This window comes from Leucopleurus acutus (genome assembly GCF_964270905.1).
Source record: "Leucopleurus acutus genome assembly, chromosome: 14".
Taxonomy (NCBI): domain Eukaryota; kingdom Metazoa; phylum Chordata; class Mammalia; order Artiodactyla; family Delphinidae; genus Leucopleurus; species Leucopleurus acutus.
This window is the reverse complement of record NC_139156.1, coordinates 26,002,045-26,028,635: the sequence shown is the minus strand read 5'-3', so window position 1 is coordinate 26,028,635 and position 26,591 is coordinate 26,002,045. Positions and strand designations below refer to the sequence as shown.

The 26,591-nt window shown below is 48.2% G+C and overlaps 1 protein-coding gene across 2 annotated transcripts in view; it reads left to right on the top strand.

The window, feature by feature from the left end:
- SUFU (SUFU negative regulator of hedgehog signaling) overlaps positions 1 to 26,591 on the top strand; it is a 108,269-nt gene that overhangs the window by 57,583 nt on the left and 24,095 nt on the right. The window contains exons 4-8 of one of the 2 annotated variants that reach the window (XM_082854909.1): positions 15,070 to 15,212; positions 16,125 to 16,210; positions 16,484 to 16,556; positions 19,807 to 19,960; positions 21,765 to 21,876. In XM_082854909.1, the coding sequence (XP_082711035.1) occupies positions 15,070 to 15,212; positions 16,125 to 16,210; positions 16,484 to 16,556; positions 19,807 to 19,960; positions 21,765 to 21,876 (568 nt within the window). Of the gene's footprint in view, positions 1 to 15,069; positions 15,213 to 16,124; positions 16,211 to 16,483; positions 16,557 to 19,803; positions 19,961 to 21,764; positions 21,877 to 26,591 lie in introns of both variants that reach the window. The other variant, XM_082854908.1, reaches the window with a different exon arrangement.

Genomic DNA, 26,591 nt, shown 5'->3' with positions numbered 1-26,591 from the left:
TTTGAGATTAAAAGGCTTAAAAAGTAAACCATCCAAATACACGGTGTGATCCTTGTTTGAATAGTAATTTGAACAAACTAACTGTAAAAGACATTTATGGAAGGTCAATTTGAACAGTAACTTTGATATTTGATAATATTCAGAAACTACTGTCAAAGTTTTTAGGTTTGATGCTTATAATTGTGGTTATGTTTTTTTAAAAGCATCCTTACCATTTAGAGATCAATACTAAAATATTTATGGATGAAATGATATATCCGAGGTTTGCTTCAAAATAACCGTGTGAGGTTAGGGTGGGAAGTTGGGCGGCGCGGGTTATAGATGATTTAGGACTGTCCATGAGTTGATAATTACTAAAGCCAAGTGATGGGTATATGGGAATTTATTGTATTATTTTCTCTACTTTGTTTGAAAATTCACCTTAAGTTTTGTTTGTTTCTAAAGCCTAAGTTTCAGACCAGGAGTGGCAAAAAAAATTTTTTTTTAATGTACTTTGGAGAGGTTTGAAGTACAAAGCTGTATGGTGGGCTGGCCAAGTCCTAGTGGATTAAGTAAGAGAATTCCTTGGAAACTGTGTTCTGTAGTACTCAGGTCACCTCTATACCATATGCTTTCCTTTTACCTGTTTCACCATGGTTGGTGGCTGGGAAGAGGGTGAAGTTTATTGGTTTGATTGATTGATCCATCAGTTTCCCCTGCCACCAGACTGAGTCTAGTGATTCACTCGGTGATGGCTTCTTCTTGAGAGTATTGGGGTGAAACACTGAGCTCCACCCCCGGCCTGCTATTGAATGGGTGCACTCTCGCTTACATTTGAACTCATAGTCTGGATTAGGGTAGACATTTTCTTTAATGAGGGTAGCACTTGAGATAACGTTCATTTACTTAACTTCTTACCTGGCTCCTGAAAGTTTCTCTCTTCATATTCGTTGGAAACCAAATGCTTTATGTACGTAAGGCCAGGGCAGGTTCTTCCCGTGAAAGGTTCTGAAGCCACATCCTGTCTTCACCATCCTCTCTCCTGAAGGAAAAACAAAGATGATTGTTTTGTCTGCATCTCCCTAGCCTGTATGTGCCAAGAGTACAACTCTCTACTCCCAAAGCAAACGCAAAACGACAACAAAGCAAAAAGGTATATCCTAGAGTAGTGTGTCCCTCCAGATTTCCAGACTTCTGCAAAGGGGCAAAATGCCCTTCCTTTTTGGAATTTAGGCAAAAAGAGGGCTGTGCTGAAGTTCTTTGGCTCAGAAATGCTCGGAGATACGAAGGCAGCTTTGTTCCAGAGCAAAAGTGCATCAGCTCTGTCTACCCTAAAAAATGAGAATAGCAGGTATGTGTGGTCATCTTCACCTGGGCCTATCAGGTTGTTGGTCTATAGCTATGTCTACAGATCTTAGATTTTAGATTTTTCAAAGGCAATGTTAATCCTGAGCCGTAAGAATGCTAGAAGTGCTCATAAGAAACAATGTACAGTGTACAGAAATAGGACTAAGAACAAAAATTGCAAGGGAGAGAAAGGGGATTGTTTTTTTTAATTAATTAATTTTATTTTTGGCTGCATTGGGTCTTCATTGCTGCGTGCTGGCTTTCTCTAGTTGCAGCGAGCGGGGGCTACTCTTTGTTGCGGTGCGCGGGCTTCTCATTGCAGTGGCTTCTCTTGTTGCGGAGCACGGGCTCTAGGTGCGCGGGCTTCAGTAGTTGTGGTGCATGGGCTCTGTAGTTGTGGCTTGCGGGCTCTAGAGCACAGGCTCAGTAGTTGTGGCTCGCGGGCTTAGTTGCTCCATGGCATGTGGGATCTTCCTGGACCAGGGCTTGAACCTGTGTCCCCTGCATTGGCAGGTGGATTCTTAACCACTGCGCCACCAGGGAAGCCTGAGAAGGGGGATTGTTTTTATGTAACTGACCATAACCACCAAGAGAAGAAGAAAAATAAAATAACAGCAGAAGTTTGAAGTCTATGGCAAGCGGACCAGCATCACCAGTCTGATTAATTTAGGAGAAGGTGGGGCATTTAAGAACTTAAAAGCTTGGATGGTGAAAGTGCCACTGGTGATATGTTAGATGTGAGCCAAGGGTGGCCCCCTAGCTTCCTGGCCAGTCCAGATCTGTATCACTGCACCCAGAGTGAGTGGCATGGTAGCCAGTATGGTGGCTGCCGGAGCTGCTAAGGAGTTTCCGCTGCGTGCCCGAGGTATCAAGGAGGAGTTCTTTCTAATTTTATTTTTTAAAATATACCAATAATACATAAATACATTTTGGAGGTTAAAAATTCAGATTCTACAGAAAAAGTCAAGTCCTCCTTGACCACACGACCCAATCTCAGGCCCCTCCCTAAAAGGAGCAACATATCTGTATGACCATCCAGACATTTTTTTCTGTGTATCCACCTTCTTCTAGATACCTAAAGAAATGGTTTGGGTTTTTTTTTTTCCCTTCTTTAATGTAAGTGAAACTGTACTGTTCTTCACAGTTGGATTTTTCAAGTAACAGTATGTCTTGGAGATCTTTCCATGTCAATATATGAAGCTTTATCTAATTCTTTTTTTACTGTTGCCTCTGACTTGGTAGTATGGCTAGGCCATCATTTAACCATTCTCTTGGTGATGCACATTCGGGTTGTTTCCATTTTTCCATTATCACAAACAGTGCACAGATGCTGTGAGCATCCTTGTTCATTCCTCCTTGTGCACGTTTTGTTCTAGGATAGATGCTAAGAAGTAGAATGATTGGGCTTCCCTAGTGGCGCAGCGGTTGAGAGTCCGCCTGCCGATGCAGGGGCCACGGGCTCGTGCCCCGGTCTGGGAAGATCCCACATGCCGTGGAGCGGCTGTGCCCGTGAGCCATGGCCGCTGAGCCTGTGCGTCCAGAGCCTGTGATCCGCAGTGGGAGAGGCCACAACAGTGAGAGGCCCGTGTACCACAAAAAAAAAAAAAAAACAACGAAGTAGAATGATTAAGTCAAAGGCAATGTATCTTTTTTTTTTTGGCTGTGTTGTGTCTTCGTTTCTGTGCGAGGACTTTCTCTAGTTGCGGCAAGCGGGGGCCACTCTTCTTCGCAGTGTGCGGGCCTCTCACTGTCGCGGCCTCTCTTGTTAAGGAGCACAGGTTCCAGACGCACAGGTTCAGTAGTTGTGGCGCACGGGCTTAGTTGCTCCGCAGCATGTGGGATCTTCCCAGACCAGGGCTCGAACCCGTGTCCCCTGTATTGGCAGGCAGATTCTTAACCGCTGCGCCACCAGGGAAGCCCTCTTGTGGATTTAAATAGTAGTCTCTTTAGGAAAAAGGTGGAAGGAGTAGAAGCATGTGCTTGATTTTAAAGCTCCAAATCATCTCTTGGCATTTTGAGGGATTGAAATGTACGTAGGTACTGCAAGTTTAAAACCTTTTTAGTTAATTTGGCTTTCAGAGCAGAGGAGCTTGGAATCTTCCCTGCGTGTAGGTGGCAGGCCCTCTGTGCTGGTTCAGGAGAGTGAGAGGAGCGTGGGCGGGTGTTGCCCATTTACAGGCCTCTGGGCAGAAGACTCTTCCTTTCCATACTGACAGGTGTCTAAACAGATGGAGCTGCTTTAAAAGAGAAGTGGAAGCGTCTGCCAGCTTAGGACTCAAGGCTCCCTTGAAGTGGTGAGCAAGGCCCTGAATTCCTTACAGGAGGGCATGGCCCATAGTGGGTGAAGGAACAGGCTTTGACTAGTGACAGCTGCGAGCCGTGGCGGATAAATCCCTACAAGCTCCCTTTGCAGTCAAGGTCCTCACCATCACCGGCGGGGAGAATGAGGGTGTCTGGCCAGGGCCCTGTGCGTGCGGACACAAGGCGAGTGTCTGGGATCCACAGTCAGACTCTGGGGGTATCACCACTGCCAGGTAGAGAGCCAGTCCTGAGATTCGCTTTTGGGTTAGGCCCCTGGGGGCCCCAAGCAGCCTGCCAGCCTCCTGCCTTCCCTGCAGTAGCTTTGCCGAGCTCTGCTTATAAAAGGGATCTTCCTTCCCCTGAACCATTTGCCTTTGTGTCTGTGGCTTTGAGGGAGAGGGAGGAAGGTGGAGAGACAGAGGTTGTTGAGAAAATACATAGGGAAACAATTTTGAGTCTCCTTGGACTGGCTTTCTGATCCTTGGCAATTCCTTTGTTTCTGGGAAAAACCTAGAAGGAACATCCTTTCAGTTCCCCTTCAGTTTTGTAAGAACAAACATGTCTCCTCTCGCTCTTCTTTACTTAATCAAGTGGTACAGCACGCCCACTTCCCGAGCTGTGTCTTGCAGCCACATTGAGCCAGATTGATATCACACAGAACTAGATGAGGGATGCTCTCTAACCAAACAGATTCACTTTTCCAGTCATGAAACTGCCTTCAGGACTTTTAAAAGGTGGGAGGGGGTTTTAATCCTTGCTTCCACCACTTGCCTGGGTTGGAAAAGCTTGGCAATGGGCCACCGTCCACACCATACCCTCAGCTACGAAGAGCTTTGCCTGCTAGCCACGAAGGCCCATTAACACACGGACGGAGAATCTGTCTCTCTCCCTCCTCCACATGCTGTTTGTTTTGTGGGTTTTTTTTTTTTTTCTTTTTTGAAGAAAGAATCCTGTCTCGGCCTTTCTTTGGGAGAGTTTGATTTGAAACGCTGCAGTGGGGCGATTGTGTAATCACGCTCCTGAGATCTTCCCTACAAGCATCTTGTCTGCTGTGCATGTGTGTAGAGAAGGGCAGGGGCGCCAGATTCTGCTCTTTTGTACCAATTGAAGCCTCTAAGCTCCAGAACATCCCACTCTTATTCTCTCCTTACAGCACTCGAGTGTTAAAGGGGAATTACCTGGGACAGATTTGTATTTTGCTCCTATGTGATATACATACATGTTGCTCTCAGCTGCCGTCCAGCGCTCCTAGGGTGGGCCATGCCTCACCAGGCTGCAAGGCTCTGAACCGAACTCTTAGCTTTGGCTTGGGGCTGGGGAGTCGGGGCAGGCGGGCGGGAAAGTGTTCACTCACGGCTTTATTTGGATCCCTGGAGGAAGGAGAGTTGCAGTTACCAGGGGAAGGTGAGCACTGATCTTAACCGGCAAGAAGGTGGTCTGTGCCCTTCCTTTGGTGGGTGCTGTCAGGTGGAGTTAGAGGAGTACTGGCGCTAGACAGTGAGAGCAGTGCCCTCTGTGTGATGCCTCAGGTCACTCCCTCCCCAGAATGAGCATAGCATCTCATGAGTGTGTTAAAGGCTCCAGAAATGTGATCTGTGGCAGTGACATCAGTCTGTCTACACCCTATGACCTCTTAAATTTTGTAGGCTCTTCTTTTCTGGAAATATACCATGAAAATTTGTGAGCACCAAGAAGGTGAGAGGGATGGAGACTGCTTCTTGAGAGACGGTGATGGCTACCCCATTGTTGAGAAGTTTGACCTTAAAGTTGACAGACTCCAGGACTTCCCTGGCAGTCCAGTGGTTAAGACTTCGCCTTTCAGTGCAGGGGGTGCGGGTTTGATCCCTGGTCAGGGAGCTAAGATCCCACACGCCTTGCAGCCAAAAAACTGAAACATAAAACAGAAGAAGCACTATTGTAACAAATTCAATAAAGACTTTAAAAAAAGAAAGTTGACAGACTCCAATCTACCAACCTGCTTTGATCCACCTTCCATTTTCCTGCACTCCCTAAAACACTTCTTGCAGACCCACCACCCCTTTGACACCTGGCACAGTTCAGCTGGGTTTCCTGCCCTTGCTCTCTGTCTCTGGAATGCATGTAGCCATCTCCAGACACGGGCCTCCAAGCGTCAGCCATGAGAAACCCTCTTTTTGGGGCTCCAAAAGACAACGTTAACCCTTTCTCCTCCAACCAAGTATATGGATTCTGACCACGGAGATGGAATGTTGTGGGTGGGACATTGCTTTCTGAGGTATTGTGTGAAACACCACTGGGCCTGTCCTTCCACTCAGAATGGAGACAGACAGTCACTCTCCAGAGTTGGGATGAATTAAGAACTCTTGAAGAATGCACTTGTTTCTCAGTGTTTCAAAGGCAGCACTAATTATTTTGCGAACAATAGCTGTTTTCTTCTGCAACCCATTTCCCTAGGTTTTGCTAACTTTTTATATCCGGCACAGTCCAACTTCAAACCACCATGACTAAAGCTGGATGTTTGGGAAGTGGGGTAGGGTGACAGCCAGTTCGAGGGGTCAGTTAGGATCGGCACAGCCATACAGCCCCCCACCTTTTAAGAGTTCTTGCCAGGGAGTTGTTTGTTAATGGGGAAAGAGACATTGAGTGATGAAACCTTTCTTTAAACAAAGCAAGGGGCAGAACTGAACCTAGTAGTTTTTGGACTCTCTTTGCCACCGTGGAATGGTGTGAATTTGCCAAACAGGCTGCAGCCAAGGGAGGCTTCTCATGGTGCTGGGAGGCAGAGCTCAGAGGAAGAGGGAAGAGAATGGGAAGTAAGCCTGCAGGCCTCACTTGGAACAGCCCTTGTGGCCCCTCTGCCGTGCTGTTTGGGTTGGGGTCTCAGGGACTTGCATCCTAATATCCTGGTAAGGACCCTTCAGGGAACCAGAGAGAGGAAGGGAGAGGGAGCGAGCGCCTCTGACCACTGGACTGAACAGCTGGGCCTCCAACCGAGGCAGTATTAGCATTTGAAAACCCCTCTGAAGGGTCTGAGGGCTTCCTGGGGTGGGTGCTGGGCCTGAGTGCTGAGACCCGCGGTGGCTCCGCACAGAATGGGGCTGAGCATCCGGGGCATAAAGACCAGGCTGGACTCAAGAATGAGCCCATTGTGGCTTTGTCCCAGGCTTGAAAACTGTGACCAAGGCTCTTTCATTGTTAAGAAAGACCATTTCTTGGCCATATAGCAGAGCTAATAAGTCTGGTTCCCCCACCAGGCAGGGCTGGGAGGTTGTTAGCTACATGCTCTCTGAACCTTTCTGTGGAGAGTTAACACTGTCTCCTCCCCCTCCTGCCTTAACTCACTCTGGATCCCGCAGGCTGGTGTGTTGGTCCAAGAACAGCGACTGGGACCTGTCTCCCAGCTGCCTAAATTAAGCCCCTTCCCAAATTGTCTGTACATAGGAGCTTTTGGTCATTCGTATTTCATTTCAACAGTGTGGGTTGGTACAACATTTATTTTTAAATCGATGTTATTTATGGTTAATAAAAGGTCATGACTCCAAACCTTTGTAGCCTCTTCCGTTTCCAGCTTAAGTCAGCTAGAGGTGGGGGGCGCTGGAGGGAACTAACTGGCCCAGCTCTTCCTTAAACCAGGAGCAATGGTGCCACCTACTGGCAGTTGCTGTTAGCTACAGGTTCTGTGGCCGGTCCTGTTTTCTGGTAAAGGGACTGGGACCTGGATGGGAGTAGCTATACTGTATTCCAGTACAGGAGTAATAACGTGGAGCACACACTGAGTAGGCACACTATTTCCTGCTTACAGATGAGGAAACAGGCTTATAGATTGTGATTGGGTAAGTTGCCCAGGGTCACAGCTAGTAAGGAACAGGGCCTTCCCAACGCAAGGTTAACCAGTCGGCCAGGGTTTGCCAAAGCCAGCAAGAGATTTTAAGTGATAACTGGACAAGGCATTCAGTGACATGAATAGTGAGGACTGTCTTCCCCCTTCTGATTCAATCCTGCTGAGTTTGTCATGACTCTTTAAACCTCTAACAGCTCTTTAACCCTTGTTCATTTCAGTTTTTAACAATGTTAGGTAGGCAACAGTATCAGTTATAAATTAATAACATTGTTTTTCATTGAATTATTTTGAAGTTGTTATCTTCCACTTTACGGTGAGCAACACTGATTTTCTCTCTATTTCCCTTATTATTTAGTACAGTGATATGAAGTTTCCGTTTATTTTTAATTTTTTTAAATGAATTTTCCTTTTAAAGTAAGTTTGTTTAGGTTAAAAAAAAGTGAGTCAATTTTAGGGGGAAAAATATATGTAGGTGACAGTACAGGTGTACATAGATATGTCAAAAATCCTAACAGGTGTTATGGATGACTCAAAAGTTTGGGAGGCCCAGAGAAAACCATAGTTCATAAAGACACATGCACCCCAATGTTCACTGCAGCACTATTTACAATAGCCAGGTCATGGAAGCAACCTAAATGCCCATCGACAGATGAATGGATAAAGAAGATGTGGTACATATATACAATGGAATATTACTCAGCCATAAAAAGGAATGAAACTGGGTCATTTGTAGAGACATGGATGGACTTAGAGACTGTCATACAGAGTGAAGTAAGTCAGAAAGAGAAAAACAGGTATTGTATATTAATGCATACACGTGGAACCTAGAAAAATGGTACAGAGGAACCGGTTTGCAAGCAGAAATAGACACACAGATGTAGAGAACAAGCATATGGACACTAAGGGGGGAAAGCGGGGGTGGGTGATGGTGGTGGGATGAATTGGGAGATTGGGATTGACATGTATATACTAGTATGTATAAAATAGATAACTAATAAAAACCTGCTGTATAAAAAAATAAATAAAATTCAAAAAACAAAACATGTTTGAGAGGTGTTACACTGTGCCCATCCTCACTGGCTTGCTCCCTGACGTTGGGCAGTCTTGAGGATCCTTTCCTCATTTGCAGAAAATGAAAATGCTGGAGTAGGTGATCATTGAGGTGATTTGGACTATAAAATGCTATGATGTCTGGGCATTACGACTTAGGTTTCTCCTGGGCCAGCCTGCTTAACCTGAACTGGTAGTAACAATCCAGGGCCTTGCTTCTCCCACTTTTCCTCTCCTGCAAAATTCTTCCCTTTCGCCTACTGCATTTTCTTTATTCTTTTAATATATCACCTTTACTGAGATATAATTCACATATTTTATAGTTCACAGTTGTGACACCATCACCCCAAAAAGCAACTCCAGACCAGTCACTTCCGATTCCCCCTTAACCAACCCAGGCCTAGGCAACCACTAATCTGTTTATCTCCATAGATTTGCCTACTCAGGACATTCTGTATAAATGGAGTCACACATGGCCTTTCGTGACTGGCTTCTCACTTAGTATAATGTTTTTGCTATGTTATTCATGTTGTGGCATGTATCAGTACTTCAGCACTTTGTGTTGCCAAATAATATTCCATCGTATGGATATACCACATTTTATTTATTCATTCATTAGTTGATGGACATTTGGGTTGTGTCCACCTTTGGGCTATTATGAATAATGCTGCTGTGAACATTCAGATACAAGTCCTTGTGTGGACATGTCTTCATTTCTCTTGGGTATATACTTAGTGGAATTGCTGGGTCGTATGGTAATTCCATGTTTAGTATTTCATGGAATCACCAAATTGTTTTCCAAAGCAGTTCCACTGTTTTACATCTCTACCACTATTGCACAAGGGTTCCAGTTTTTCTGCATCCTCACCAATACCTGTTATTTTCTGGGGTTTTTTGTTTGTTTTATTTTTTTATTTTTATAATGGCCATCCTAATGGATGTAAAGTGGTTATTTCATTGTGGTTTTAATTTGCATTTCTTTTCACTTTCTTGTAGCACAACAGGTTTTGATTTTAATGAAGTCCAGTTTATCTATTCTTTGTTTGCTTGTGCTTTTGGTATCTATCTAGGAACATTGCCTAATCCAAGGTCAGAAGATTTACTCTTATGTTACTTCTAAGAGTTTTAACTATTAGAGTTAGGCCTGTGATCCATTTTGAATTAAGTTCTATTTATGGTTTGAAGAAGGGATCCAACTTGATTCTTATTTTAAAATTTATTTTTATTGATATTATTTATTTTTGGATGCATTAGGTCTTTGTTGCTGTGGGCGGGCTTTCTCTAGTTGTGGCGAACGGGGGCTACTCTTCGTTGCGGTGCTTGTGCTTCTCATTGCGGTGGCTTCTCTTGTTGCAGAGCATGGGCTTTAGGCGTGCGGGCTTCAGTAGTTGTGGCACACGGGCTCAGTAGTTGTGGCTCACGAGCTCTGGAGCACAGGCTTAGTAGCTGTGGCACACAGGCTTAGCTGCTCCGCGGCATGTGGGATCTTCCCAGACCAGGGCTTGAACCCATGTCCCCCACACTGGCAGGTGGATTCTTTTTTTTTTTTAACATCTTTATTGGAGTATAATTGCTTTACAATGGTGTGTTAGTTTCTGCTTTATAACAAAGTGAATCAGTTTGGCAGGTGGATTCTTAACCACTGTGCCACCAGGGAAGCCCTGGCAGGCGGATTCTTAACCACTGCATCACCAGGGAAGTCCCTGGAATTATTTTATAAATTTTATCTTCAAATTGTTCTTGCTAGTGTATAGAAATACAAGTGACTTTTGTATATTATTCTTGTACCCTGCAATCTTGCTGAACTTGTTTTTTCTGATAGTTTTTAAGTAGATTCCTTAGGGTTTTCAATGTATAAGATCATGTCATCTTTAATAGAGATAGTTTTATTTCCTTTTCAGTCTATCCAGATTTTTATTTCTCTTTCTTGCCTTATTGCCTTGGTTAGAACCTCTAACACTACATTGAATAGAAGTGGTGAGAGGCAGCAACTCTGTCTTGTTCTTGATCTTAGAGGGAAATCATTCAGTCTTTCACCATCAAGTATGATGTTAGCTGTACGTTTTTTGTAGATACACTTAACAGGTTGAGGAAGTTCCCATCTATTCCTAGTTTGAGTGTTTTTGTCATTAAAATGTATCGGATTTTGGGACTTCCCTGGTGGCGCAGTGGTTAAGAATCCACCTGCCAATGCAGGGGACACGGGTTCAAGCCCTGGTCCAGGAGGATCCCACGTGCTGCGGAGCAAGTAAGCCCGTGCGCCACAACTACTGAGCCTGCGCTCTAGACCCTGCAAGCCGCAACTACTGAGCCCACACACCACAACTACTGAAGCCTGTGTGCCTAGAACCCATGCTCCAAAACAAGAGAAGCCACCGCAATGAGAAGCCCGCGCACCGCAATGAAGAGTAGCCCCCGCTCGCCACAACTAGAGAGAAAGCCCCACACAGCAACGAAGACCCAACACAGCCAAAACTAACTAAATACATAAATAAATTCATTAAAAAAAAAGTATTGGATTTTGGTAAATGCTTTTTCTGTGTCTATCGAGATGATCATGTGATTTTTAAAAAAATCTCTATTCTATTGATATAGTATGTAACAATTGATTTTCTTATGTTAAACCAAACTTGCATTTCTGGGATAAATCTCACTTGGTCATTGTGTATAACCCTTTTTATATGTGGCTGTATTCAGTTTGCTGGTATTTTTGTTGGAGATTTTTGTGTCTATGCATAAGTGATATTGATCCATGGCTTTCTTTTCTTGCAGTGCCTTTGTCTAGTTTTGGTATCAGGGCTTCATAGAATGAATTAGTGTTAGCTATTCTTTTAATTTTTGCAAAAGTTTATGAAGAATTGATATTAGTTCTTCTCTAAATGTTTGGTAGAATTTACAGTGAAGCCATTGGGCCTAGACTTTTTTTGTGGGGGAAGCTTTTAATTACTAATTCAGTCTTTTTACTTGTTGTATTGTTTTCTTACTTGCAGATCATGCATGCTGCTTGTAGACACACACTACTGTAAAAGGAGAGAAAATCTGGGAGGAGTGGGCCAAGCAGAAATTGGGAAATTTGGGGGTTTATGATTGGCTCTGCCTGGAGCTGTGCCTTACTTTAAATATTGATAAAAAGTCAAGAGATCTCAACAGTTGAAATTCCCAGATCATAAGTAATAGACCAGGGACCTCCCTGGTGGTCCAGTGGTTAAGAATCCACCTTCCAATGCAGGGGACGTGGGTTCAATCCCTGGTTGGGGAACTAAGATCCCACTTGCTGCAGGACAACTAAGCCCATGCGCTGCAACTACTGAGCCCATGCGCCACAACTAGAGAGCCCGCGTGTGCCGCAGCTAGAGAGCCTGTGCACTGCAACGAAGAGCCCACATGCCACAATGAAAGACCCTGCATACCACAATGAAGATCCCATGTGCTGCAACTAAGACCCAATGCAGCCAAATAAATAAATAAATAAACAAACAAATATATAAATAAAATAAGTGACAGACGATAATGAACTACTATACAGCTATATGAAAGATGAAGTAGTTGACAATTTCAGCTATTTCAGGATGAAAAATACAAACTTACTTCATGATTATTAAAAAAAAATATTGAGGTAGTTACAGTATACAAAACTATAATAACCAAAGCAGTATGGTATTGACATTAAAAACAGACATATAGGACTTCCCTGGTGGTACAGTGGTTAAGAATCTGCCTGTCAATGCAGGGAACACGGGTTCGAGCCCTGCTCTGGGACGATCCCACATGCCACGGAGCAACTAAGCCCGTGCACCGCAACTAAGCCCGTGCACCACAACTACTGAGCCTGTGCCCTACAGGCTGCGAACCACAACTACTGAGCCTGCGTGCCACAACTACTGATGCCCGTGTGCTTAGAGCCCATGCTCCGCAACAAGAGAAACCACCACAATGAGAAGCCTGCGCACTGCAATGAAGAGTAGCCCCCACTCGCCGCAACTAGAGAAAGCCTGCGCACAGCAATGAAGACCCAACGCAGCCATAAATAAATAAATTTATTTAAAAAGTAAAATAAAATAAATAAAAACAGACATATAGATCCATGGGACAGAATAAATAAACCCAGAAATAAACCCACACATATGTGGTCAATTAATTTACAACTAAGGAGCCAAGAATATACAATGGGGGAAAGGATAGTCTCTTCAATAAATGGTGTTGGAAGAACTGGACAGCCACATCCGAAAAATTGAAACTGGACCCCTATCTTACACTGTACACAGAACTCTACTCAAAATGGTGTAAAGACTTGAATGTAAGACCTGAAACCATAAAACTCCTAGGAGAAAACATTAGGGGTAAGCTTCTTCACATTGGTCTTGGCAGTGATTTTTTTTTTTTGATTTGACCCCAAAAGCAAAGACATCAAAAGCAAAAATAAATAAGTGGGACTACATTAAACTAAGAGCTTCTGCACAGAAGAGGAAACCATTGACAAAATGAAAAGACAACCTATTGAATGGGAGAAAATATTTACAAATCATACAGCTGATAAAGGATTAATGTCGAATATATAAAAATAACTCATACAAAAAAATTAAAACTCATACAACTCAGTAGCCAAAACAAACTATCTGATTTTAAAATGAGCAGAGGAACTGAATAGACCTTTTTTCAAAGAAGACATACAAATGGCCAACAGGTACATGAAGATGTGCTCAACATCACTAATCAGGGAAATGCAAGTAAAAACTACAGTGAGATATCACCTCACACCTGTTAGAACAGCTGTCATCAAAAAGACAAAAGATAACAAGTGTTGGTGGGAGCATGGAAAAAGGGAACACTTATGTACTGTTGGTGGGAATGTAACTTGGTACAGCCACTTGGAAAATAGTATGGAGGTTCCTCAAAAAATGAAATACAGAAACTACTATGTCATCCAGCAATTCCACTTCTGGGTGTATCTGAGGAAAACAAAAACATTAATTTGAAAAGATACACACACCCCCATGTTCACTTCAGTGTTGTTTACAGTAGCCAAGATATGGAGACAATCTAAGTGTCCATTGGTGGATGAATGGATAAAGAAAGTGGTATATATACACAATGGAATACTACTCAGCCATAAAAAGGAATGCAATCTTGCCACTTGGGACATGGATGGGCCTTGAGAATGTTATGCTAAGTGCAATAAGTCAGACAAAGACAGACAATACCATATGATATCACTTATATGTAGAATCTAAAAAATATATAAAACAAATGAACAAAAGAAAACACAACAAAAACCAAGCTCATAGGTACAGAGCAGACTGGTGGTTGCCAGAGGGGAGAGGAGGTGGGGGAGGGGTAGGTGAAATGGGTAAAGGGGGTTAAGAGGTACAGACTTTCAGTTATAAGTTCTGGGGAGGTAATTATACAGCATGGTGGCCTATGGTCAACAGCACTGTGTTGTATATTTGAAAGCTGCTAAGAGAGTAGATCCTAAAAGTTCTCATCACAAGAAAAAAAATTTGTAACTATGTGAGGTGATGGGCTTATTGTGGTAATAATTTAACAATATATACATATATCAAATCATTATGTTATACACCTTAAACAAAACAGTGTTATATGTCAATTATAAATAATAATTTCCCCTCAATAAAACTGGGGAAAAAAAGGAATGAGGTAACTCTTTATGTGTTGATATGAAATGATCTCCAAGATACATAATTTTAAAAGAAATGTGCAAAATGGTGTGAAGGGAAAAAAAAATGGAGAGGACCTATAGATGCTTATAGGCTAGTAAATGCAGAGTACCTGTGGAAGGACACCCAAGGCGTTGTTTTTCCCTTGTGGCTGTGATACCTTAAACATCTTTCTTTAAAGCAGCGGGCCTGTGTGAAGGGCAACAGTGAGACTACAGGGTGGCCATATTTGCACATTTCTCTTGGGCAGCCTGGGTCCAATGCCTGTGTCCTCATGGGAACAGCTGCCCCTCCAGGCTGCACATCTAGGCCGAGATGAGTGAGGCAAAGTCAGACCTCCATCTAATGAGGAACTATTCCCTGAATCTGTCTACCTGTGAGAAACTGGTGACAGATCTCAAAAGCCCTCCAAGGAAGGAAGTTCCTGTTTGAACACTGTTTCAGCCGCACAGAAATCCTGGTATGTTTTTCCAAGGTGAAGGGTTTTATTGCCCTCCAGCCTTCCTGTGGGCTTCTGGCCAGCATGGTCCCACAGTAAAGCACTTTATTCTTTCTTGGCAGACCCGATTGTGGCTGCCCCCTGCCTCCCGAATAAGTGAAGGTGCTGGGGAAGCAAAGATGCCAGAAGTCTTTGGACTTGTCAGGCCAAGCACGCAGCCACACTGGTAGCCCGTCATCTTCCACTGAAGGCTGGCAGAATTGGCGAGCAGGAACGTGTTTGGTTTGGGGGCAGTAGCCATACTCTTTGCTCCCATCCAAGTGAATGCGTCCCCTCCTTCACAGGGGCCACCTTGGAAGTCTGGGGAGCCTCCCAGCCTGGGCTTCTGAGACCCCGGGTCGGGCTCCAGGCCTGGCTGCAGGGCCTCGGTCGCTGAGGACCCTCACGTCTGTCCACAGAGAACACCTTCTGCAGCGGGGACCACGTGTCTTGGCATAGCCCTTTGGATAACAGTGAGTCGAGAATTCAGCACATGTTGCTGACAGAGGACCCGCAGATGCAGCCCGTGCAGACACCGTTTGGGGTGGTTACCTTCCTCCAGGTGAGGCACAGGTTGGACTTGGGCTTGAGCCTTTCCTGGTAGGACAGGAGGGCTTGGGTGGGGCAGTGAGGGAACAGAGATTTCCTGTGGTCTCCTTCCACTTTCTAGTCCCTCTGATGGTTTGTCGGGTAGATTCGGATGGCCTGATTTAACCTGCTGAGATGGGGTAAGGGGGCAGGGGCAGGGGCCATTTGGGTAGGAAAGGATGGCTGTACTGAGTGGATAGCAGGGAGGGTATTTCTGTGAACTCGTAAGACCCAGATAGCCACAGGCACAGGACCTCCCAGCAGGCAGCTTTGGACTGGACTTTCCCTTACCCGGAAGGGACGACGTGCACCTACCCCGGCTGCACCCGGGCTGCTTGTGATCATGGTGGGGTCTGTGTGGAAGTTCAGTTGTTTCCTTTGAGATTTACTCAAAGGCTCGGCCCCTGATAAGGAAGGGAGCTTCTCTGCAAGATGCTGGTGCCCTCTGGTCATCGTGCTAAGCTTAAAGGGTCTCAAAATCTCCTCTGTTTACAACCCCCATGATCCTAGACTGGGCAGGAGCACCTCCCTGGACCTCCCCTGCTTCCAGAGACATGGGCTGGGGACCCATCCTGAGTTGGCAGGGCCCTGATTTTCTCTTCTGCAGTCTAGGGCTAGGCTTTGTGTCGCCCAGACCCCTGAGCCATCACAGCAGGGAAAGGGTCAGACCTCAGTGCCCTGTGTGTGGACCCATCCATCTGCTAGCCAGGCCACTGTTCCCTCCTAAGGGAACCATCCCACTTTGGACACATCAGCCCCTGAGCACAGATCCTGCCTGTGGTCCCCCAACTTTGGTGATACTAAGAGAGCCTGGGTAGTTGACCTTCCAGGTGGGTTGGAGGAATGGCCATTAACGCACAATGGCATCTTTGTCCCGGGGTCTCAGATTGTTGGCGTCTGCACCGAGGAGCTCCACGCAGCCCAGCAGTGGAATGGGCAGGGCATCCTGGAGCTGCTGCGGACAGTACCCATGTGAGTACATCCCTGCACTATGAGATGGGGGCAGGGTCCCTGGGCCTGGACTTGGGAACCCCTCCTTCTCTCCACATGTGGGTGCCCCCTTACATTGCTGCTCAGGCTCTGGGTTTTCAGACTGGGGCTTCCTGATCACTCTCCCTGACTGTCTCTGGCCACTAACCGATCCCCTGTGTTCTGGGCTGGGGGCAGCAAACAGGGCAGGATGTAGACCCAGCCCATCAGCCCCAGACCCTCAGTTACCATCCTGTCCCCTTTCCTTGTCCACAGCGCTGGCGGCCCCTGGCTGATAACTGACATGAGGAGGGGAGAGACCATATTTGAGATCGATCCACACCTGCAAGTATGTCTTGAGTGAGGAAAACCTTTCTAGCACACTGTGCCTAGGCTTCTTCCAAATAACACTGGCTTTCATCCTGGGAAAACGGAGGAGATTTATTTGTGAGTGAGTAGAAATATGGCATGATTTGGAATTTGTCCTCTGAATTCTGCAGAGCACATAAGGGAGCAGAGATTTCCGGCCAGGAAAACTTGTCTTAGACATATGTTTTTTTGCATTTTAAAAGGATTGATTTTATTGAAAGCAAATTATACATCAATAAACCTGACCAGAAAATCGGATCACTAGCAAGGAAAGAAAATCAGTATAGTGGATATTTCTTGCCCAGTACTCATCCTGCCATGTTCCCCTTCTTAGAAGAACACAGAGTTTCTTTCAGGAAGCCACCCCACTGCCACCGCCACCCTGTAACAGTAGGACAGGTGATAGTGACTCCACAGCCCAGCTGCAGGGAGAAGCGCTGATTGGTCTAATGATCCCATCCCCCTTTTAGATACATTTTTCATCTTGGGTAGTCGGATACCGAGCTCCTCCCCTGGCTAGGTTGGCATCCCTTCATATATAAAAGGAAGTCTCTATACACACAGGCTTGCAGTTCTCACTCACTGTGGCCCACCTGTACAGAGTGTCAGTATTGTCTTTGGGTTTTTTAGAAGCAGCACTCTGTATGAAGGTGAATTTTGAAAGCCACGTAGAGCATAACTTCCTTTCTTATTGGCAGCTCCTGAAGCAGGAACCGCAGACAGCTAATAATGTGCCTGACATGTGCCTGCCTCCTTCTCCTTTGCCCCTGCCCATTGCGGGTCATTGCCATCTCTGAACATTTTATGCCTCTGCAAAAATCTGGTAGGCCACAGGCTGCTGCCAGGAGTTATATGTCCTTTAGGAAGGGTGGGAGGTGGCCAGGAGAGGTAGCAGGCGGACATGTAGCCAGCAGTTCCTGGGCTGTTTACTGCAGACCTGGGAGTTCTTGGGCAGAAGCCCTACTCATTCACAGATGGTGCTCCTCTGTTTTCCTAGTGCCTTGAACACTGCAGCTTTCCAATTGCTGCCAGGATATCCTCTGTTATCTGTACTTTAAACTTGGTTTCTTTGTAGCTTCTGCTTATGCAAGAACCAGGAACCACAAAGGCTATGTTTCCCTAAGCCCTTGTTCTGCAGCCACACTGGGATCCAGCACGGGGCACCATGGGCTGTTGTTTGGCCCCTGTCCTAGGTGCCAAGTGCTAAGAAAGCACCTGATCCTTTAAGCTACTAGGGTAAGCAGCCCATCCTTTCTCTGTGTGCTGAGAACAGTTCTCCTCCCTAGTCTTCAGGCGCCCCTGAGGCCAGCCAGCAGGACCCAGAGCGCCTAGTGTTCTTTAAAAGCAAGCAGGGGGGGCTTCCCTGGTGGCTCAGTGGTTAAGAATCCACCTGCCAATGCAGGGGACACAGGTTCGAGCCCTGGTCCGGGAAGATCCCACATGCTGTGGAGCAGCTAAGCCCGTGCGCCACAACTACTGAGCCTGCGCTCTGGAGCCCGTGAGCCACAGCTACTGAAGCCCACGTGCCTAGAGCCCGTGCTCCGCAACAAGAGAAGCCACCGCAATGAGAAGCCTACGCACCGCAACGAAGAGTGGCCCCCGCTCGCCGCAACTAGAGAAAGCCTGCACGCACCAACGATGACCCAACACAGCCAAAAATAAATAAATAAATAAATTTATAAAGAGAAGGATTATATTTAAAGAAAAAAAGCAAGCAGGGGCACCTTGGTGAGAAAGTCCAGCTTCCTTTCCTGGGCGCTCTGTGCACCCGTGGGAGCTCCTGTGTGCTCGCTTGTGTCTCCGGGGCTTGCTTGCAGGCCGTTTGTTTCAGAGCTGCTCCTGGTCCTTTGCTCCAAGCTCTACCACTAGCCAGCTATGTGCGTGGACAAGTCTCTGAACTCCTCTGCGTCTTCACCCTTTCTTGTTTACTCGTAAAGTAAGTGGGCTGAGCTTGTTGAGCCAAGAGGTGTCCTGAGCTCCTTGCTTAGGTGAGACGCCTCAGGGTGGCCAGTAGAGAGGGAAAAGCGTAGACTCCACCCCAAGCAAACTAGGGCTCACACGCCCCTGGTTAGAGCACAGAGAGCCACTCCCTGTCATCAGCCTCCCACGCCTCTGCTCAGAATCCCCAGCTTTGCCTAGGCTGCTGGTAGCACTGGAGAGGAGGAGGATGGGATTGATGGGAAGGAGGCATTGGACCAGGGCCACCTGCTGACTGGTCTCAAAAAATAAGGACCCTCTGTAAGCTTACCTTGTGCTTCCCTGGATGGGCTCCCTGGCCGAGCAGCAGGCCTGTTCGGAGCCTGTGGAGCCAGAAGGTCCCCCAGACAGGGAGGAGCAGACTCTTACTGAAGTACTAACTCAGGAGCTCTATTTGGCCTACATGACTGTTTATGAACAAGGTTGCGGGAGCCTCCCAGATGACCTTTCATCCAAAGCCCAACATCACAACTTTGTTTTACCAGAAATCCCAGGTGTTTGTGTTTAGCTCTTCCTTGAGGCCATTTGGAGAGTGTTTGGACTCAGAAGTGTCAAGGCCTGTGCGAAGGCAGGGCCTCTGGTGGGGTCTAAAGATGGTCACTGCCCTCCAGGCCCCCGTTTCAGTCTAAGAAATGGAAAAGAATCTCCATCCAGAATTCTTGGCCAAACAAGTCAGCAATGCAGCAAGGGGAAGTCCGGCCCTTCTGCTCTCTGGGGACTCTTCCCTGTGTGACCACACCCTCTGCTGTTGGAAGAGAAAACTGCAGGTATGGAGTTGGAGAAATTGGGCTGAGTCCCCGCCTCTCCCGCCTGTGGCCGGCGTCCACCCTGGCCTCTGGAGCAGCGACCGGGTGATCAGTTAGGAGAGGAAGGACTGTGCCTTTCCTCAGGAGGGTGGTTCCTGGCTCTGCCACATCAGCTCCACGGGCCAGCACAGGGTGGGCAGAGTCGGAGCTCTGAAGCGGGTAATGACAGTCACTTTACTGGAAGGCTGATGGGAGAGGAGACGCTTCCCTTGGGATTTTCATTCTTCCCGGCTCCCCTAATTCCTGGTTCCCCTGGAGGAGACCCGTGGCTGGCAGAGACCGCCACGCGTTAGTAACCAGGGCAGAATAAGGTCAGAGACCCTGCTCTTCCGGCCCCTGCCCCGTGCTCAGCTCTTACCAGGGCTCAGTAAACATGGGAAAGGTGGTGGTGACCTTGGGCCACCGGTTCGCTGAAGGAACTCCGGCTCTTTGACTCTTTCCAAGCAGGAGAGAGTTGACAAAGGCATTGAGACGGACGGGTCCAACCTGAGCGGTGTCAGCGCCAAGTGTGCCTGGGATGACCTGAGCCGGCCCCCCGAGGACGACGAGGACAGCCGGAGCATTTGCATCGGTACTCAGCCCCGGCGGCTCTCTGGCAAAGGTGGGAGCCGTCGCCTTCCCTTTCCCCAGGCCGGGTTTCAGTATTTCCTGGCAGGATTTAAACAGCAAGTGAGGTCTTCAGCAGGGTGGAATGAAGGGAGCTTTACTGACCCGTTTCTCCTGTGTTTCCTGTGTGTATTTCAGATCGCACTTCCAGCAGTGACCATTGTGTGTTAGATTTGCCCCTTGCTATCTGAGGTCAGGGAGGTGAGTGGAAGCCCTAGAACAGTTACAGGAAACAGCCATAGTCCACCCAAATGCAAGAGAACAAGCATCGGCCACCCACAGAATTGACACAGGGCCCAGCTCTAGCCTGAAAGCCATGCCAGACCTGCGGATCACTCTGGCCTTGGGCCCTCCCAGGCCTCAGACAAGAGAGGCCTGAGTGTAAGGCCAGTTTGCACACTTCCCCACCCCACTCTCTTGCAGAGATAACGTAAGGGGTGTAGGCAGGGCACCCTTACCTGCTGCATTTTGTCGGGGGGCCTTGGGGAAGGAGGATATGGCTCCCCTGTTGGAAGCTTACCATGCTGGTCTTGGTTAGCGAAACAGTTGTGGTTTTTAAGAAAGGGCATCCCTAACTCACTCCAAAAGAAAAGCGGCCATTTACACAGACGAGATTACAGCTGCTCTTTCTACTTCCTTTTTCAATTCTTCCACCTTTTCTTAACTTTTGAAGAGTAAGATACCTAGAATCCTGAATAAAATACCAGCGCATGTGACCGCACTTATAAAAGGTTTTCTTTCCATAAAAAACAACTTAAACCCCTAGTGCAAATATCTGACCCCTTTCTTTCCTTCCTGCTTATTCTAATGACGTGCCAAGCCCTGGGGAGATTCTGAGAGAGTGTACAGTTATTAGAATCATTCAGTTGCTTTTGACAAAAGAGCTAATTTAAGGAGGGATTCGCAGTTTTGTCCAAAATTTCAACCATCATTGGCTATTTTTAAAAAAATTATAAAAGTAAGATCCATGCCACTATAACAAGCCAAACACTAGGAAAGTGAATAATCACGTCTATCCTCAAAGCCCACCCTTTAACCAGCAAACGTTAATTTGCTTTTTTGTGTGTGTTTGCTTGCAGAAGTAAATCTTAGATGAAAATCTCAATATAGGGGACCAGACTAGTAAGCTTCACCCCAAAGACCAGAAAAGCACCTTGCAAAGAAATAATTCAACCAGGGGACTCCTTTGTCACCTCCTGGCCCTTGGCAGACCCGTGGAGAGGCAGGGTTCCCTGGGACAGTACCAAGGTGGGGAGATGACTCAGTATCCCACTGACCCGGCCCAAGGGGAAGGGGTGGCAGGGCCAGATACCAGCCGACCACCCAGAACCCAGGAACTTGTGCAAGGGATGCCTGCTCACTCATGGCAGAGCACTCGCAGCCCTTACTGGCGTCCATCAAGTGGGTAGAATCCCTGGGTGGTCTTGGGCAATGGCTGTCTTGTGAGCCACTGTCTGGAGCCATGTTAGGGGTAAGCCTAGGGCCTGTGACACAGGATGGGAAAGGACAGTGGAGGAGAGCCCTGCCTTGGAGAGTGCCCTTCTGCAGTCCAGAGGCCATTCCTTGTCTTCCTCAAGAATGGTGCTCTTCAGACCAGATGTTTCCAGAGCACACGATGCCTCGTCTGCTCTGTGTCCTCATGCTGCACTCAGATCGCACAGCTGATGCCTAGAGTGGCCTCAAGACCAGCCTTCGTGGGGGCCTTTCCCCAGCCCATCAGCAGAGCCAGGGTCCAAGGACAGGGATGGGGATGCTGGGGGCCCAGAGGGCCATCAGGTAACTTAATGGTGTCATTGCAGACACGGAGCAGATCCGGGAGACCTTGAGGAGAGGACTTGAGATCAACAGCAAACCCGTCCTTCCGCCAATCAACCCCCAGCGGCAGAACGGCCTCACCCACGACCGGGCCCCGTAAGTGCCCTGCCCACAGAGGGGTTAGTCTAGCTTCCCGACAGCAGTGTCCCGGGACTGGGACGAGGGGGCAGTTTTGTCCTTCAGGGCCTGTCCCTGTGGCTTGCATGAGAGAGAACAATGCCCAGAGGCCTTGCTGGATGGACTCAGGGTCTCTGGGGCACACAGATCTGTGGGTTGTAAGGGCCTCAGAGGGAACGCAGCGGACCAGAAATATAAACAACAGTAAATATTTACATAGGCTGTGTAAGCAGATGGGAGGCCAAGTTGGGGCAAAATCTGACTTGGGGCCTCCCAGCCTTGTGGGAGCCCATTGTGCTGAGCACGATTCCCCTCCTTATCTCGGCCTCGGCCAGAGTTGCCCTTCCTTCCTTCCTGGAGCCTGGTCTCCGGCTGATAGCTGCAACCCCAGGGGCCTCCCTGTCTGGCCAGCCCCGGACTGGACGCCTGCTGCTGAGGCCCTTCTTCCTGCCTCCCTTCCATGGGGCGCAGGGAAGGGAAGTCCTCTGCAGGCCTCTGCTGTCTGTCCAAGAGCCCCTATAGCTCTTAGGAGAGATTGTGACCACCCCAGAGGTCAGATCCACTTCCTGCTGACCTCTCTTCCTCTGATGGGGGCGAATGGTGGGCAGAGCTGGAGCTGGGCACCCCCCTCTGCCCTTAGTCCCAGGGCAACTCTAGGGAATAGCTGCTGGCAGGGGATGCCTGGGAGCTGGCAGCCCAGAGCAGGAACCCTGCCTGCCAGAGAGGAAGTTGCTGTGCCCTGGGCTAACAGGGAGGCGGACCACTCATGCAAGACCAGGGTGATCCGTCCTTCTTCTAAGAAGTCTTTATTACACACTTGCTGTGTGGCAGGCTCAGGACCCAGAGGGCCATCTGAGGTGTAGGCTCTTTTGGGGGCACATGAACTGAAACAGTTAATTAATTGGCATGATTCTGGCTGTGGGTGTAATTTGTTGGAAATAGTTCCTTTGAATTCTAGCTCCAGTTGCTCATCCACGATCCCCAGAAATGGTAATGATCTATTGTGCTACAGAAGGGTCAAGTCAGCATGATCTGGAGTAGTTAGGGAGGGCTTCTTGGAGGAGGAAGGACATGAGACGGGCCTCGAAGGAGCCCTGGAATTTTAACAAGCAGGTGAAGAAGCTGACAGGGATGGAACAGGGGAGGCCTGGCTGGTTAAAGTCGAGGCTGTAACCTGGGAGCAGATTGTGGAGTAGGGAGAGTTACTCCAGCTGCCCAAGGTGGCCAACCTGAAGAATCTGCCATCCAGAAGCCATGAGAGTAGAGGCCTTTTGCAAGAGCCTGGAGAAGCTTCCACTGCCACCTCCAAGCAGCTTTCAACTCCAGCCAGTGGATTTCTGCAGCCAGCCGCCTTGAAGGAGTTGGCTTAAGGCACCATCTTCCCCTGGCAGGAGCAGATGGCCAGGCTGAGTCGTGGGGCATCTGGAAACTCTCCACCTGTGAGTCTGGACCCTGTCCCAGGGCCATACTCCTTCGCGTGCCCTGAGCTTGGCCTCTTCCTCTGAGCCCCACTGGTACTGATGGGAGGTCGGGAGGTAATTGAAGGCTTAAAGGCTCAAGCAGATTGCCCCATAACTTGTAGTCTCAGTCCAGATGGCCCTTCCACCTCCAAAGGTCTGGGTTTCTGGGCAGAAGGGCAGGGGCTCCTGTGGAGGCAGCCCACTTGCCCCTACTATACATCTGGGACAAGTCTGAGATCTCACTCCCAGTCTAGGGCGTACTTCCAGCTGCTGCACCCCCAGACATTGTAAGGCACACAGAGTTCCTGGATGCAGACGTCCAGCCCAGACTCAGCCCACTGGGCAGTGGGGCATCGGATCTGGTCCAAGGGCTATCTGTAGACTCAGGGCGGAGGCTGCAGCCTCCTCTCTTTGGCCTGAGTTGGCTGAGCTGCAGAGAGATGGATGCGAATAGATCAGAGGTGCAGCCATCTGGGGTCATCTCCCCTCCCTGCAGCTCAAGGACCCAGTTGCATCTCCAAGGTGCTGGAATCTGCAGTCTGAAGGGAATCGGAATGTCTCCTCTAAGGTTGTCAGTGCTGGTTACCAGTTTGTTAGCAGTTGGTTGAGAAATGGTTCCTTCTTTGCCAAGAACATTTTCCAACCCTCCCTCAAGTCTCCAGCTCCCTGTCACCTCAGGATCGATGACGGCGGCCTCAGTTCAGATTAGCACGCACGACTGTAATATCTGTGCTGCCCACCCTGGGACCTGACCCGGTTTCAGATAAACCGCATGGATTGTGACTGAGAAAGCCAACCCAAAATGTGCTGGCACTAGTGTTTGCTCCTCTCCCTGTGGGGGAGTGACCGGCATGGGCCCTATTGTGTCTTCGTGTCCGATTTCCTTTAGTCAGGCTTTCTGGGCTGGGGCTCTGATGCATAGTCTTATGGGCCTGAGCGTGGTTTGAGAAGGCTGTGGAGATAGAACAGAGGTTCAGAAGAGCCAGTGGAGCCTGAGTATTAGCATCTGGGCTCTGGCCTACCTGAGAGAATCAGGCACTTGATCTTTTCCCACCTTAATGGCGACTAACACTGATCAGGTGCAAGTGCTTTATACCATCCTCATAGTCACTCTGTGAAGTAGATAATCTTATTATCCCCCTTTTATAGATGAGGAAACTGAGTGAGGTACAAAGAGGCTGATAAGTAACTTGGCCAAGGTGAGAAAAGGGTGGCACTTAGGGCAGTCCCTCAGCCATTAACATGGTGTGGTCCTCCTTACTCCATTCTCAGGGACCGTGTGAGGGACACCCCAGACTGTGTCTCTCACCCTCATAGGTGGACCTCCTCTAACTAGTCAAAGATGAGTAGAGACTGCTCCCTTGGCACCGAGGACAAGGCTAAAGCCCCATGTTAGAAGCTTGCCGTTTGTATTTAACTCTAGGGAAGACATGCCGCCAGGCTCAGTGCTTCCAAATCCGAGATAACAAGATGTGTCATAATTGTCTCATTTATACCAGAATTACTTTTTAACACAAAGCCTTGTTTTCTTCATGTTCAGAAACAAAATCAACCGTATGTCTCTGGCCCCTCCACCACTTCAGGGCTAGGGGATTTCTTTCTTTTTTGCTTGAGGCCTCACTTCCTGCTTCCCAGAAAGGCAGGGCCCTCTGGGTAACTGCTCCTCTCCCACTCCCCCTGCCAACCCTCCTCCCACCGCCTTCCGCCTTCCCGGAAGGGGAGTCCTTGGCCCTCTTTGGGGCTTCTTCCAGCGTTTCACAACCCCTGCATTCCAGCCGTGAAATTTGTATCTGGCTTTTCCCAAGATGATCAGTTGAGAAAAGCCTCCTTCGGCTTGCTGGCGCCTCCCTTCCCACGGCCTGCCCGCGTGAGTTTGGGAAGCAACTCCTCTGTGCCACTGAGGGGAGCCCGGCTTAAGGGCTGTGCCTGCCGACATTTATAAGGACCTGGGTCGAGGGAGAAAACGTCACTGGCATCCTCTGTCTGAGGTTGCCTGGTTAGACGTGGACTGTTCTGTGGAGTCTGGCCTTTGCTTCCCAGCCTCCCCACAGTGACCCCGGGGATGTGCATGGTCTGGTCAGGTGCATTGCGTGGGGAGGTTTGCATTTGTGTAAACTTGCTCTGATGCTGGGAACCTGCATCAGTGTACCAGGACCTCCTCCTCCTTTTGCCAGTGAGTCACTGATTGAGGTTGGGGGACCTTTAGGGAGCTCTCTGGGTCACATAACCCCCCCCCCCCAAAGAGGGGCAGGGCCCGTGCATGTGTGTGCACATGTGTTGGGGGGGAAGGTTCCTGGCTGTGGGAGAGACACTTTGTAGTTGAGACACCTTTAAAAAGCAAACTAGGGCTTCCCTGGTGGCGCAGTGGTTGAGAGTCCGCCTGCTGATGCAGGGGACACGGGTTCCTGCCCCGGTCCGGGAGGATCCCACATGCCGCAGAGTGGCTGGGCCTGTGAGCCATGGCTGCTGAGCCTGCGCGTCCAGAGCCTCTGCTCTGCAGCGGGAGAGGCCACAATGGTGAGAGGCCTGCGTACCACAAAAAAAAAAAAAAAAGCAAACGAACCGTCATCGCTGAGCTAAGTTTCTCAGTCTTCTGGAATTGCACCAGCAGCTTTTAAGGCTTTTTTTTTTTTTTTTTTGCTTGTTGCCTTAATTTTCTGGAAAATTAAGGTTTTGTAGCATGATTTCTCCTGTTGTGACATTTTCAGCTGCACCCTTCCCCCAACATGCACACAAAACACACATGTATTTCTCTCCACTTTTATGAGTGTCTCTGCTCCCATCTCTTTAGCCTTTTGGATGGGTAGCCGTGCTGCCTCTGTTCCCATCGTGAATAGCTTGCGGCCTGGCCAGAGTCAGCCTTTAGAGAAAATTGTGTTTTGTTTTGCTCAGCCCATGAGACCCATGAAGATTAATTAGAAGAAGAAAATATCTCGTTTGCATCCAGTGAATTGGGTGAAGGAAGGTGAGTTTCCATCTGGGAAAACAGCTGGGCTATTGCCATCACTTCCTGCATGCAGGGCAGTCTTGGGTAACCCTGCTCGAAGGGCTCTATCATGTCAGTGCAATGGCCTGCCTGGAGCCCGAGTGTGTCATGTTGGCGCCCCTCACCGCTCCCACGCTAGGGAAGTACGGTTGTTTCCACTGGAGAGAAAAACCCAAGAAGAAACAGCCCTGCTCTCAGGGCCCCAGCCAGGCCCCACAGGGCTGATGGGAGGAAGGGCCCAGGCCTCT